Source organism: Phyllostomus hastatus, unplaced genomic scaffold (genome assembly GCF_019186645.2).
Source record: "Phyllostomus hastatus isolate PE091 unplaced genomic scaffold, TTU_PhHast_1.1 phas_contig_58, whole genome shotgun sequence".
NCBI classification, from domain to species: Eukaryota; Metazoa; Chordata; class Mammalia; order Chiroptera; family Phyllostomidae; genus Phyllostomus; species Phyllostomus hastatus.
The window spans coordinates 42,358,611-42,374,299 of NW_025333916.1; the positions used below are offsets into that span (position 1 = coordinate 42,358,611).

Below are 15,689 nucleotides of genomic sequence, written 5' to 3' on the forward strand. Positions count from 1 at the left end.
GGAAGGGTGGCCCAAGCCCGTCTCTCACTGGACAGGCAGGTGACCACCGTGAGGTCAGAGAGGTGTGAGTGACGTGGAAGGGCTGCTGTGAGTCTGTGGCCTCCGGCACGGAAGTGTTCCTTGAATGAATGAGTGTTGGCTTGCCCAGAGTCCCACATGTGGCTCTGTCAAAACTTCTGAAGCTCTACAGCTAGTTCCTTGGTCATTCCAGCTTTAGATCGTGGACCCGAGGAGCTGTGTATGTGCCCCACCAGCCTGTGGCTGTGGCCCCCCGGGGAACGGGCCTGCGTCGTGGGGACTGGTCCGTGCTGCGGGTGCTGAGTGGTGTGTATGTGTACCCTGTAACTCCCTTTGTCAGACCAGGGTGTTTTGGAGTTCGCCTTCAATAGCAGGTTCATCGAAACTGTGAGTCCCCCGTGTTCACGGCCCCATGCTTCAGGTAACCAGAATCCCCCTGGCTGCAATGTTTCCCAACTCCAAAGGCACCATTTCTTGTCCCTGGCTTGTGGTTGGGAACATCTACCTCTAAATCTTAAAGTAAATGACCAGTTTCAACATGCCACTGAATTTCCACGAAGCCAGACTGTGAACGGTACAACTGTTTTTGGCCGGTCTGCCTCCACCTCCCTGCTTCTTTAACCTGAGACCAGGTACACTTCTGGAGAGCAAACAGGCTCCTAGCTCTTGTGCGCTTTTGTTGTACACGGGCTGCAGGAGCTGCTGTCAGGTTTCGTTAGCAAAGTTCACTTTAAGTTCCCCAACCTGAAAAGAGGTACCCTGTCTCAGGAACCGTGCTGCATTTGCGTGGAGCTGACCTCGGCCTGTGAAAGTGCCTGCATCTTGTGCAGTCGGGAGACCCTGGTGGATTACAAATGAAGCAGAGAAAAAGGTCCTTTCAGAACTACTTGGACTTGGCAAAAGTAATTGAAAAAATGACTTGGGAGGCCCACCTTCGGTGCTGTTCTGAGCACACTGACGGCAGTGGCCAACAGTTTTAGCCTCCCTTCTGCAGAAGCAAATGAACTCAAAACTACATCTCACCACCTCTCTGCATTAATCTTCCGTGTTGAGATTGGACAGCAAACTACATAATGTCCCACCTTTTCCAACTTCGAAGGGGGTTACTTTGGTTCCATAATACAGTTCCTCAATTTGGAACATCGCGCCATTCATTTCAGACGAGCAGCCTTTACGGGGCAGGCAGCCGGGCTGTGGTGCGCCTGTGCTCAGACTTCCTCTGCGTCCTGTGTGATGTGTGGTCAGGTCAGCTGACGGGTCACAGGCTGCTCTGCTGCAGCAAATGGCACAAACAGAGACTCAACCACACAGAGGAGGATCGCGTGTGTTTACCAAAGACGTCGCTCAAACACGCTCTTCTGTGGCTCAAATGCCTTCCATGAAAGAGCCGCACAGGTGGGGTGGGGGGCTGTGCAGCAGGCAGGCAGTGGGGGGCAGCTGCTTTTAGGGAATCGGCTGCACGTGCAAAACAGATGTCTCAATGAGTCACCGTGTCTTGGAAAGTCCTGCCCATTGCAATTTAGGCTACCCACACCCCTCAAAAAAGGGGCAGGACGTTGGTCATCAAAGACCCCTTTTCCTGGACTGTGCATCACTTTGGAGACTCCATCGTAAGTTTAGAAGTCAGCTCACCTGTGAACTGAGAGGCCAGAAACCAGGCCAGCTGGGGGCACATTAGAGTTACTGGAGTAGAAAGATTTTTAAATACGAGAAAATATTTCTCAAGGTCATGTAATTTAATGACCACAGGACACATATTTCCTATTTTTCAACAGATTCTCATTCTCCCACTTCAGCTTGGAGTAAAAAAAATAGAGAACTATTGTGTCTTTAAATCATCGTGCTTCTAGAACCTGAGGGCACATAAAAAGTTACTCTCCTCCCACCCCTTTGTTCCCATAGAAAAGACCCCAAATGAAGAATGGTTCGGAGGGGAGGGAGCTGTTGGCTGTTTTCACTTCTTACTCTAAAACATCCCTGAGTAATTTTGAGATTTGGGGATAGAACAGCTATCCTAAACCTGAGAGCGATCCAGAAAAGTCTGCTTGGGAGGAGCACAGAGCCGGCCCTGGCTGGGAAGCACCCAGGGCCCAGAGGATGCTCAGCGGAGGGGCTGGGACTGTGGTGGAGAGGAGCCTCCCTCACCACAGGCCTCTGCCCCTGCCCCTCCCGTGTCTGTTTCCTGGGAGACTCCAGGAGTGAAAAAGTGCATTTACTTTTAGCGAAACTTGACTTGGCCTCACCCAGGATATGCACCTAGCCCAACTCTAAATTCTTCCCTTTCTGAAGGTGTGGCTCACCCTTGGACATTTCCGAAGCCAAACCGCCTGCTAGTGCTGAAACGCAACACACACACACACACACACACACACACACACACACACGCGCGCGCGCGCGCGCACCCAGAAGAGGACCTTTGGTAGTGGATGAGCCTGAGGTAAGCAGCGAGGGGTTGCGTCTGGCTTTCTGTGTACGCAGTGATGTAAACCAGCGGCTTTCTGGGCCCAAATTAAAGAATTCCAAACAGGTGAGGGGTTCCTGCCAACGTTCAAACCCCTCAACACGTCCCGAGCCATGCAGCCGGCAGACCCTATGAAAGCTTTCCTGGAGCAGCCTCGCCTGGTTCTTTCTGCTCAATTCTTGGGCGTCTCGCGGACGCCCGGGGCCACGGAGATCGCACTAATTGGGGGCAGAGCACATGCAGCTGTGTGTTTAGAACCACCTCGCCTATGCCCCTCAGAGGAGCAGGGAGGCCCCTGAGGGAGCTGCCCGGACCCGTGCTTGTGCAGAGAAAACCCTCCCTCCGGACTGCTTCAGACTGCCCAAACTCACTGCTTGGCATTTACATTAAGAATGCCTTTATGCCCCTATAGTTTTAGACCAGGGGTGTCAAACTCATTTCCACCGGGGGCCACATCAGCCTTGAGGTTGCCTTCAAAGGGCCGAATGTAATTTTAGGGCTGTATAAACGTAACTACTTAACTAGGGGCAAGGAGCTTGGTGCTGCCGCTGGATAAAACAAGGTGAAGGGCTGGACTTGGCCCATGGGCCTTATGTTTGCCATCTGTGTTTTAGATTCTATTTGTCTGAAGCAATCACTCAACATTGAGAAAGTCACACCTGTTTTTTTCGTGGTCCTTGACGTGATACCCTCACGGGCACCACGCCTTTCTAATTATCTATCAGCAGAGCACCGTGCAATTAAAAAACCCCAAACAGCTGTGTTGGGAGAACGTTTCTTTGGTCAGCAAAGTTGGAAGAGTGCCCCTCCTTACTCTGAAAAGTGGGAAGAAGTGCCTGCACTTCTCTGGTTTGATGGCCTTCTCCAGGCACGCTGGTCAGAACACACGCAGGAGAACCTGCCAGGAACAGGTTTGCTTGAGAAGTTCAGGTGTGTGTTTGTTAGGCTGGGACTTCAGCAGCCCGAGTGAAGGGACTGCGGGAGAGATTGTGTGTTTCAAGGCCAATCACAGCCCATCGTCGGGGTCTGGGTCTGGGTCTGGGGGCTGCCTCCTGTGTCTCCAAAATTCTACCCACATGCCTAGTCTGTGAATCTGTCACCAAAGGGGCGTCTGAAGTTATCATGATATGTGCTAGTTGCCAGTGGAGTCTCAGGTTGATCTTTCCCTGATTTAGAGGGAATTCGCCTTTTCAATGTAATCTTGAAACTTTAACCCCACAGTGTGAAATAGTCACCCATGTTAAAAATTTCTGCTGTTTAATTTTTTAGCCATGTACTTTAAAAAAATGTCGATACAACTAGATTCTTTCCCTATCGTCTCAGATCTGCCCTGAAACTCCTGCAAAGCTACGTGTCCTAATTTTCAGCATCCACGTCTATGGAGGACTTGTCCCGGTAGGAGACACCCGCCGAGGGTCACTGGGTATCCAGAAATGCGAATGCAACCCTGCAATGTTCGTGGCTGGCTTTACGCTTACATTCTCTTTCCTGTGAGGAACGACGGGATCACACAGCCCTGCAAGCAGTAAATACAGAAGCCCTGCCTTTTTCCTTCGTCTTTTTTTTTTTTTTGCCCTTCGAGCATCTATTTCCATCCTCACCAGTGTCTCCACCAGCTGACCCATTCACACCCACCACCCAGGATGGAAAACAGCTCTTATTCACCGGTCCTTACAGCTGCGTACAAACGGCAGGGCTCTGGGACGCTGCGGACACACTGTGTCTGGACAATGTTCATGGACACGCTCCGTCTCCAGGCGTGTGGACACACGAGCAGTCACCGTGTTGTATTAGAGACATTTTATTGAAAATGCGAAAATAGGAAATGTATTATAGCCTAAAATAAATTACATAACATATACAGTATCTATTTATATCTTTAAAATATTTTTTGTGTCTAGGTTCTTTCAGTCTAGGAATTTTGTCGAAATCAAGAATTTACTGAACTGTGTCCATATTTTTTTTTAAAGAAAAAACCCGCTTTCCAAAACTTAGAAAAATAGACTGCACTAAATGGATTTCAAATGTGTCATCTCAGGGAGTATCACATAGTGACTTTGATATTGTTTATAAAATGTCTTCTTTTATCCTGTGGTGAGAGGGGGAGTACACTGGAATTACCTGTACCGCACGGTTATGACTAAGAATGGCTGAACCAGGTAATACATCTACTTCAAAAGTTACAATACGGCAACCTGGCATTAGAATGAGATTATGACTTAAAGCTTCAGTTCACTGTAAAAACTAACACGCAGAGTTAGAATGCTCCGTTTCCCTTGCTCTAGCGCCCTCTTCAGGAGGGCGGGTGAAGAACAAGCCTTCGGGGGAAGCCATGCGGAAGGATGCTGAAATTTGGAGAAGCGCTTCTGCGAGGACGCTCAGGTTAGCTGGGTAAGTACACGGCGGGCACGGTGTGGGAGCTCGCTCCCTCCCAGAGGAGGCCGGGTGAGATGCGGGCGTGGGACGTCGTCAGCCGGCTGCTCCTGTGGCATCTCAGACTTTCCCACAGGAGGTCATTCCCATCCACCTGCCCAGTGCGTCCACACGTCCCCTCTTCCGTGGGAAGGGGGGCACCGGTGGATCCTCTGCACATGTGCAGTGGGCAGTTGATGACTCCACAGAGGAAGGCCACCTGGCTGGCTTCCCTCTCTCCGCATAGCCATGTGACTGCGAAGCCCACCGCAGAAAGCCAAGTTGTAACCTGCTGATTCTTGAGAGAGATGCAAAGGGACAGGGGGCAGGGCGGGGCCTGCCGGGCAGCGGTGGCCGTGGGGTGTTGGAGGGCAGAGCCGTGGTCCTTTGGTTCCGAGTGGAGACTGTCCGAGGGTGGGGGCGTCCACTCGGACTAGAGGCAGCTACGTCTTTTGGGTTTTCATGAAGCGGGGGCATGAAGTCAACTGTTTCGTTGGTTTTTACAAAGCGATGGCGAAGACCATTGCCCAGGTCCCCGCCTGCGTGTGAGCATACCCAGTATGCCGGAGAGTGTGCGGGAAACCTTTAAATCAAGGCCTCTTGCGTGTCTGAAACCGAAACCGAAACCAAAAGGGAACGGAACTCAGTGGGAGAGGAGATGAGGCTGAGTGTCATCTCGACTGTCCCCGCAGCGCCGCGTCCTGGGCCTTATTCATTCTCCTCTCTCATTTCCACGACGTCTGTCCCCTCCTCGGCTGGAGGTATGTCCGTCATGGCCGAGTCCTCCCCGTCCACGGCTGACTCATTCTCCGTCTTCTTTTTCTAGGCCAAAGAAGACACGTAAGTGTGAGCTGTGACGGGGGCACATCACAGGAGAGCCGAGAGCAGGGGGAGGCCACCGGGGTATCGGACTTGGATCTTGTTAACAGCTGGGGCGACCTGGCGGAGGCCGCACCGTAGTCCAGCTACTGCCTTTCGGTGTGGCGACCTGGGTGCTGGCCGGGTGCCCGTCCCTGTGCTAGGCACTTGGGGGATCCTGTCCCAGCGACTCTCCCCAGCGCCCTCTGGCACCATGCCGTCAGCTGGTGGAAACCGGCCTCGACCCGAGGACACGGCTTCCCCGCGGCTGCCCCTTCCAGTGGGGGCCGTGCTCCCCCACCTTCATCCTCACGGCAGCACAGACACTTCCTTGGGATGCACGTGGGGCTTGCTGGTACTGGACCGTTCCTCCCTCCGGACCAGACCGGGTTTGCTGCCATTCTCTCCCACCCTGCTCATGGCCTGTCCTAATTTCGGTGGCTGCACGGCCACAGTGCCTGCCTTGCAGTAACCGGACTCTTGACACTTTGGCCTTTCTTCCTAGGAGATCGCGTTCCCCAGCACCCCTGCACAGCTCACGAACTCCGCAGGGGGAGAGCTTGTCATTACCAACACCTTCAGCACCACCCACAGGCCAATGCAGGGACACCATCCTCCTCCTCCTCCTGCCATGTGGTCTGGCCCCTCCCTCCAGGACCCTGTCCCCACAACCCACCTTTTTGTCCCCTCTCCCCCGCTTTCACCAGCTTAAATGAAATGCTCAATAATTGTAATTGCTTCCTTGCCCTCTTTTCTTTAATCATATTTGCCAGGCAAAACACCAACCTTGGTTAGGTCCAAATCTCCGCCAATCTCAGCTGTCACCACCTGGCTGCCATGGCTGGGGGGGCCCACAGTGGTGTCCCCCAGAGGTATACCCCTGGACCCCTTCTCTTCTCCACCTCCATTCACTCCCTGGTTAATCTCGTCCCTTCTCTGTTGAATGAATAATGTCAGATGGGGTGCCCGCTCCCTGATTATTCATTATCTTAGAAAGGAAAGACATATACTCCCAAGTACTGAGATACCCCTGCAGGATAAACTGATTGTGTGCTGAGGTAAATACTGTGTGCACGTGTGTGCGGGCGTGCGGTGGGGCTCAGGAGAGGCTCCCTGTGGTGGGATGGGAGCTGGGGTTGGAGAGGAAGAGATCTGTGGGGCACAGAGTGTGAGAGAGCGTCCTGGTCACCCCAACATTTTCTAGGGCGGTCATTCCTTAGTGATCAAGGCTGAGTTTTTAAGGACTTACGAACTCGGGGCACTTGGCTGCCAGGGAACCCCCTTTCAGGGCTTTCTTGCATGGTCAACACCATCATTTCATTTCTACACTGTTCAGTTCCCTAGAGGCAACAGCGGAATGCAGGACCTATATTTTTTAGTTGTCCCTCCTGTGAAGCTCAACTGTCTTTTGAGGTGAGGCTGGGTGTGAGGAGTGGCCCACACAGTCACATAAGAAGTGTCCTCCTGTTGTCGGACCTGGCTGAGGGCTCAGCCACTTCACTGTGAGCGTTGCTCATGTGCAGGGCCCCTGAAGTCACGGTGGGCAGCGTGGGCCCAGCTGAGGTACGGGATGTGTGAGGAGTCTCCACCACTGTGGGCCCGTAGGAAGCCACCCAAGCCTTTCTGCACCTGGGAGGAGGAGGCTTCCCAGCCACGCAGGTGGTGTCTGTCACCATGTCTCTTACCTGTTTCCGATAGACGTAGCATGCGGCAATGGCGACCATGGTGGATTCTCCCACAAACCCTGCAAGGAGGGAGCCCACACCCAGGGTGGCTCCGTGTACCCTGGGGATGAGAATGCAAAGGCCGTCAGTTTGTTAAAGCTGCACTGAGGCATGCACAGAGTGGGAATGCAGGAAGATCCAGGAAAGGTGCAGACCACAGAAGCATCTGACAATCACATTCAAGGTCTGCACCTAGTAAGTGGTGCACCTGCATGGGGAGGGGTCTCGGCTGTCTCCCTCGCCCCCTCCAGGTCTCAGCATCTGCTGGTGGCCGGCCACATCCCCATCACCAGAAAGCCAGCAGCACCTTTCACCCCTCCTCTGCACAGTGTGGGTTTCCAAGGTGGAAGGACTGAGTAACGTCCCTGCTGCAGGAGACTGGGAAGCATGGTAGGTGCTCAATGAATATTGCGTATAAGCCTGACCTCCAAAGTACTTTTTTAGAACGGATCTCAACAGCTTCCCATTTGGTGCCCAGGCAGAGAATAAAACATGACTCTGCATTTCTACTTCTACAAATGCATGGGGATTTCACACACAAAAAAGATGTAAACCTCTTGACAGAGCACTTTGGTGGCAGGACCCACAGCCCCAAACCTGCAGAGACTTACCCCAGGTAGGGCAGGACCACGAGGCTGGTGATGAGGACGATAATCCGCAGCACGGAGCTGGGGGCCAGGACGAAGGTCTTCTTCAGTGTCATCAGCCACCCGGTGAAATGGGCCCTCACGGTGACTGCGGGGAGAGCAAAGGACTCGTCAGGGACAACCTGCTCCTCTGGGTCCCACAGTTTTTCGCTTCTAGCCTCTGGGCTGCACCTCAGGGACTCTGGCCTTGCTGCTGCCACCCTGGCATCACCTCGCCTTCCTGCCAGGCTCCGGAGCTGGGGGCAGCCCCCTCCCTACCTGGGCTCCTGCCTCATCACAGCCCTTAGCATCAGCGCCCGCCCCCCAGGGTGACTGCCGTCTCCCGGGGGGCCTGCCTGCTCCTGCTACGCCCAGCCCGCCCCCCCTACCCCCAGCCTCAAGCTCTGATCCTTCCCCTCTAAAAGAGAAAACTCAGAGAAAAGAACTTGCTGGTGATGGAATTTGATTCTGAGTGAAGAGAAATGCTGGACCAGAAGCCCAGGCTTCCCTGCCGACAGTGGGGCGACATGGAGACAGAGGCGTTGGGGAGGAGAGGGGGCTGCTTGTTCCCACTTCCCTTATTTCCTCCCAGCCATCCCTGACCACTCGGACCTCAGTCACCTCCCTGTCTCCGTCCCCTAACAGTTCCCTGTCCTCGTTCTGATGGGTCACTGTTTCACAGAGACCTTGCCCATCCCCCTCCAGATATGAGCTGTGGGGCGGGGGGAGGGCAGGGCAGGTGCCTAGCCCAAGGGCCATGGAGGGGCCCCAGCGACAGGTGTGGACTGACTGGATTTGGTTTTGGAGAAAACACACCGTTAGCAGCAGGAAGTGCCCTGAATGTGTACGTGTACATCTGATCTGGAACTGGAGCGGGTTTAAGGAAGCGTGAGGCCTCATTCTTTTTCCTGTGTGGAGTGGCAAAGACCTAGTGAAGGGGAGAGGAAGTGCTCGCTCCGGGGTGAACACTAGTGTCCCCGGTGCACGGGGAGAGGGGCCTGCTGTCTTCCTGGTCTCACGGCGTGCCCGCCCCAGGGTGGAGGGCTGTGTCTAAGAGGCACAGACAAACACTTGGGTTTGGCCGAGGGCAAAGGTGAGGGCACACGGGTGGAATGCTGATCTGGCTGGCCTAAACGCAGCAGGCTGCAAAGACTGGTGGAAGCCGATGGCTCTCTTCAAGCCCTTAGCATGGCAGGTGAGGAAGTCTGGCCCAGAGGTGATACCGGTGAGTCCCACCCCAGTCTAGCTGCAGTTCTTGGGACCTCCAGCCCCTCCCTGAGTCGAGACTGTGCTTTAATCGCCATTGAGGGTGGCCACCCCTAGGTGGCGTCACCTTCCAAAGTTTGGCTCCCCAGTATTTTGTCTCCCCTCTGCCCCATCAAATGGCCCTGGTCTTCCATTCTTTCCTTTCTGCAGAGCCGGCAAAGGGACACCTGAGAGCTCCAGCCTCCAGGAATGTTCGGCCTCTAAGGGCAGGGGCAGCTTGTGGCCGGCTTGGGGACAGCATGGGGCTGCCGGGTGCACCGCTGGTTCTGGCCTCAAGCAGCCCCATGGCCCGCTTCTCAACCTTGTTGTGGTTCTATCTAGTTTTTGGCTCCTCAGCTCAATGATTTAGGTGGAATTTGGGGGACAATAAAATTTTTAAGAGATAATAACATACAATTTGGTGCTAAAACGGAATATGATACAAAAGTCTTCCCCCCAGTCCTGATTCCCAGAGGCGACCACTGTTAGCACTTTGGTGAGCTACTTCCAGACTCATCGACATGCAAGCACTTGCCCTACACGTATTGCATGCAGGCACACGTACATGTGTGCTGCATTTGTCACAGAAAAGGTGGCACACTGACCAGCCCTCCTGCGACCCGCTCTGCTCACTCCACGAATGGCGGCCGGACCCTGGACGGCACGCCTCACGCTGCCCTCCCGGCCTGGGGACGTCCAGACCGGTGTCCACTCTGGCAGCGGGCTTTCCCTGTCTAGTCTCAACTCGGCTGCTAAGTTCTTACCTCCAGCAGCCCCTCTCTTCCTTTGTACTTCTCCAGATTTCATAGTCTACTTCCCCCCTTTACATCTTAATGCGCCTGAAAGTCAACTTTTGAATATACATTCCTAAGACTTTGAATACAGGCCTGGAGCCGTGTCCCCACCCCACAATCAGCACGCGGTGCGGTTCTCTTGCCCCCGAATTTCTCACAGTCTCTCTGCGTTCACTTCCCTTTTACTGTGTGTGTGGCCGCTGTCCTTTAATAAATTAATTATCCCTGTTTGATTTGTTTCCTGAACTTTCATTGTCTTTCCATATTTCCAATCCACTGTGAACTTGTACCTTTTTGTTTGGGACATGACTGCAAACGCCCCAAAGAAAGAAGACTGAATCAGGCATAAGGGTAAGTAGGAATGTTTCTGTTGTTCCGTTTTTCTTTACCTGGAATCGGGAAGAAGGAGAAGATTCGCAAAGGAACGACGCAGAGTTCTGCGAAGGCGAAGTCCACACCAATGATGTCTATCAGGATTTTCTCGGAGACGTTGGGGGTCCAGAACATCACAAAGCAGAGCTGGGGGAGAGACAATCAGCCAGGCGGTGAGGAAAGGGCATGAACGAGTGACATAAGGATGCCAGGCATTCTGCTATCCCGGGATATGCAGAGAGAGGGCGCTGGCGGACCGGTCCTCGAGCTGCTTTGTTCTCACCTGCTGACACAGGCATGGCCCCCCGCCACATCTGCCCCACGGGACCCGGGTGGTCATGGGGCAGGTGTGGATGCGTCCAAGAGGGTAACCAGGCCAGTGGAGGGGACCAGTGTGCTCTCACGGAAGGCGGAACTAGACCCTTAAGCATCTCAGTCCGTTCAAGGTGAAATGCTTATCAAGGTAATTTTTACAGCTTTCCCCAAACTATAAAAAAGTGTCCTGAAAGTGTCTGGACGTATGCAGAGCCACGTGGAATCGTGCAGCTAACGGAAAGGAACTAGTAATGCGCAGTTAGTTGTAGGCCTGGGAAACCGCAAGGTCGGGTTCAGAGAAGGAGAGACAACAGCTATGAAGTCGGAACTTCGGAGAACAGAGGGGGAAGCAGCGGCCTGATGGTACCGTCTTGAGAAAAAGGAACCTTAAACAACAAGGGAACGTGGACCTAAAATCATGCCAGTTCCATCTCATAATTTCCTCCCTTTCTAAGACGTGAGTGATTATCCTCTAAAACAAAAGCGAATGCATTATTAAAATGAACTGTAGTTGGATAAGAACTGAACACTGAAATTTTAGATTATAACGCTTTAGGCTTTGGGTAAAGGCAGTTTCATGGAATTAGACTGGTCGTATTTTCTATGTCATGGTGAGATATTTTAAAAGAAATACCGGGGGGCAGCAAGGGGGATCGATCATACATTTCACTTTATAAATGCAGCGGAGCCTTCATTCTGTCATGTATTTTCAGCACCTGGGAAGAGTATCCCACTGGTTTTCAAAAACAACAGACCCACTCTCGTTTAACCCTGTTGCGTGCTGCCAGCTTACAGCCCGTCTCCGACACGAAGGGAAATGCGCTTCCTCAGACCCAGCCTCTCGGAGCTCAGGGGCTTTGTTACCTAGTGGCCCGCACGAGTGGCCTCGTCATCGTTTTTCTTGCGGCAAAGCTGCCAGTATGAATCTGTGTGGTGCTGCTCACACCTGCAGCCCAGGGATGGTGGCGATTTCATGTCCCAACTGCAAAATGACACTGAGCACAGCAGGGGGACACAATGCACTTCCCTGACAAATATTTTCGACAGCAGCAGAGCTGTAAAGATCAAGAGAAGTGGCAGCCCCCTCCCCCCAAGTCTGGACTTGATTTGTGCCTCGGGACCTGCAGAGGGTGACTCCTTCTGGTGTTTCCTCAGTGGCTGAAGTGAGACCCCCTAGGCCATGCTCTGCTGAGAATGAGAGCTTCTGGGACACTCGCTGTAATGGTGCATGCACTATGCAGCCAGTGATTACCTGAATGTGAGATGATGTCTCACGTTGCAACCTCTCTATGCTTCGCAAAATCACTGTAAAGTGGCTTTTAGGTTACGACAAACCAAGGGGAATGGAGGGGGTCATTGCATGTCAGAGAGGACAGTGCAAGCAGGCATCCATGGCAAAGCCAGGTGATTTCCTCTCTGGATTCTCTGCCTGGATATGTTCGCCTGGAGGCTTCTTGCACCATCGGAGGGCATATCAGCAACCTTTGGGGGAGGGAGTCCAATTCAATAGTGGGCACAACCAAATCACTTGAGACATTTACACAGATATCCAGTAACCCAGGCCGGTGACCACAGTTCTGGCTCCGTGAAAACAAAATGGTAAGTTTTGATAGATCCCTAATAGATCCCTAATAGAACTTCTCACAAGGTGGTGTTGATATTCCATTTCTAAAGTTCCACAGTTTGATTTAACTTGGCACAACTAAACCACCCTGTTCTCTCTCTGGTACCTATCTGAGCATGCCCCAGATGTCCCTATAAGGCCACAAGCCGCAGAGGTGCCTCTGCACAGTTTTCAGCCACACACACACCCAGAGCCTAGGCTCGGTCTTCTAGACCAGCGTAATGAGGGCTGTCAGGCTGGTCTGGGGCTCGAGCAATCACAGGTAATTGCTTAAAGGGAACGAATGCCACAGGTATTGTATTGAAGCTTCCTTTCCGTCTCTTTCTGGGGTGTCTGACGTCAACCTTTGCCTTTGCCATGCTTCCAGTATGAAAACACTCCTTGCCTTCCAGGAAGTTGCTCAAGAAGTGCTATTTCTTGCACTGGCCAGGAAGAAGTAGATGCAGCATACAAATAGGTATGGTGCCAGTTGAAAGCTGCAGTACCTGTCTGCAGGTGAGCTTTCCCTAAGAAGAGGACTGAGCCCTAACCCAATGACCAGACCGAATGTAACCAGTCTGTTGCAGAAAACAAGAAGTCCTAGAAGTTAACCTAACAAAGACTATTTCAAGCGAAATTCTAATGAGTTCGCCCAGGGGAGTATTGACTTAGAACATGCCCTCCCCAGCTGACCATGGCATGCTGTGTTCCTCAAATATTTGCAGAGCCTCATGACATTGACTTTTCCAAACCAGAACACAAACCTAATAAACTACTGACAATGAACATGATTTGTTGCCCGGAGCAGCTGCAGGGGTGGGTTCTCTGCTGCAGAGCTTGCTGTCAATACCATCCCATTAGGAAGCAGCCAGCAAAATAGAACCACCCACTCAGGGCCCAGATCTCAGTTTTTCTATTTATTCCGTAACAAAAGGAACCAGGGCTCCTTGGAGACACTGCTCATTCTAGGACCAGGGCTGGAAATAGACGAGGTGATCAGCCTGGAATAATAGGTCAAGGAACACGGTGCCCAGCAGCAAGCGTTCCCCATGGGCAGAGCTGGAACAGCATGAGCAACAGAACAAATAGTGTAGTATTGAATGATGACCCACAGTCTCCAATAAATACCCACGAACCAATATTGATACAAATAAACACACAGGGACGGCTCTCCTGCACAGAATTTCAACTAATTTATGTAGATGCTCTCCTCCCAGGGAGGTGAGGCGTAGCTACACGTCCCCATCCAGAAGTGTGGGCTGACCACAGTAGCACGTCCAAGGAGAGGACCGCGTGGGAGGGGGAAGAGTGCCTTCATGGTGGGGAGCCCTGGCCACCAGCGGCTCAGCCAGGTGGCCAGGGCTGACTGCGGCAGCGACAGGTCCTGCTGACGGCACACACTCTTGATAAGACATGAGGAGACTGGCACTTCACCAGGAGGTCTCCCTCTCCCGAATCCCAAGCCCCATCTAGCCATGAGAAAAACCTCAGACAGACCCAAACTGAGCACATTCTACACAACGCCTAACCCGTATTCCTTCAAAGTGGTATAAAGCCTCAAAAACAAGCAAAGTCGGGGAAACTCTCACAGATCAGAAGAGGCGCTAAGGGGACGAGGCAGTAACATGGATGGGAACCCAGAACAGAAAAAGGGTGCGAGGAAAAAGCTAGGGAAACAAACTGTGGAGTTGAGTTCGTGTTGGTTTCTTAGCTGTGATGGATGAGCCGTGGCAAATAAAATGTGAGTGAGGGGTGAAGGGTAGGTGAAAACTCTGCCACTTTAGCAATGTCTCTGTAATCTAGAATGATTCTAAAATAAAAAGGTTATTAAGAAGGAGGAGGAAGGGGGAAAGGGGGATAGAGGAGGGGGAAGGATGAGGAAGGGGAGAAGAAGGAAGGAGGAGGGGGAGGGAGAAAGAAGGAGGGGGAGGAGGAGGAGGAGACCTCAGACTCACTGCTCTTTTGATAGACAGTGCTTTTTTTTTCTGAGGACCAGGCACTGACCATAACATTTCCACTTTGAACTTTGAAACACTTACCTGTATTTCATCATAGCTCCATCTCTCACATCGTCCACTCCAGACAGGCCTTCCGCCTGCACCGTCACCGGCATTCTCTTTTCTTTCATTGTATGAGCCTCCTTGGAAACTAACCCACCCTGGGGAGCAGCCACTGTATCCGCGGCCCTAATGTGAGGTTTCTGGTTAGTGTATGTGCCTCGGCCAGATTCCTAATGGGCGGGTCAGTGAGTAGTTTAACATCTTCCTTAGAAGCAATCCGTTAAAAGCACTCTCTACATTTATGGAGTTGTTTCGCATTGGGGGCAGCATTTAACCTTGCATTTCTAAATCCCCATAATGATGAGCTGAGTTAATGACAACGTTTTACCATAGATTAAGATCCCCAAATATTATTACAGTGTGCAGCAAGGATGGAAGAAGCCCTAAACCTTACAGAAATAACAGCCCCGGTCAATGATGCTACAGCCTGAGCCATGTGGCCAGAACCACAGAAGGGGCACCTTTCCCAAGACCTGCTTGCTCCCCCACAGTCAGCCCTTGACCTGCCCCGGGACAACCCCAGTCCATTTCCTGAGAACTTGGGGTTGGGACTGAAGAAGCCAGCGGTCTCTGTCGGCGTTTGGGCTCAGAGCACAAACCAACCCAGACACAATAGGGACAGCCATTTCTGCTTGTCCCCAGAGGGTTCCATTCCACAGATGGAAGAACATGGCCAAGAGCCTCTGGTTTTGACTTAGTTTCCAGAACCCCCCAAGCTACCATTACCAGGAATAATCAGCATTAGTAGTAAGCTGCAGATTCCCGTCCCCTGCAGTGAGAAGAGGTAAAATACGTGCAGCTGCTTTGAGTGAAAATAGCTGGTCCCGGGCATTGTTTTTTATTTGGGGCTTTTACTTAGAAAGAAAGGTTCAACAGCCCTATAATTGGGTGTAATGCTCCACTGGGTAAGCCAGTGGTTAACCCCCAACAATACCACATGGGAAGAGTGGTTACCTCGGCTCTGGACTGTGGGCTTGGTGAGTAAGCTGACTTACAATCTGGTGCCAGCTGCTTGGGCATCTTGGATGCCAGACCAGCAGTGCGTGTGTGGCCCTGTGAGCTGTACCAGTGCTTCTACCGTGTGGGGCCCAGAGAGTGAGACCGATCGGTCTCACCATCGGGATTGTAAGAGGTTTCCTGGGACCCTGATACAATGCTAACAGGGGAGCCATCTCCACTGTTAGGTGAGACGTGTGTGGTG

General features: G+C 52.4%; 1 protein-coding gene across 2 annotated transcripts in view; it reads right to left on the reverse strand.

Moving 5' to 3' along the window:
- Positions 1–4,260: 4,260 nt before the first annotated feature.
- The window catches only part of ANKH (ANKH inorganic pyrophosphate transport regulator), a 121,430-nt gene continuing 110,001 nt past the window's right edge, over positions 4,261–15,689 (reverse strand). Inside the window, exons 9-13 of one of the 2 annotated variants that reach the window (XM_045848203.1) lie at positions 10,528–10,657; positions 8,085–8,208; positions 7,435–7,534; positions 6,536–6,685; positions 4,261–5,713 (exon numbers count right to left, since the gene is read on the reverse strand). In XM_045848203.1, the coding sequence (XP_045704159.1) occupies positions 5,600–5,713; positions 6,536–6,685; positions 7,435–7,534; positions 8,085–8,208; positions 10,528–10,657 (618 nt within the window). In that variant the 3' untranslated portion in view covers positions 4,261–5,599. The remainder of the gene's footprint in view (positions 5,714–6,535; positions 6,686–7,434; positions 7,535–8,084; positions 8,209–10,527; positions 10,658–15,689) is intronic. The other variant, XM_045848204.1, reaches the window with a different exon arrangement.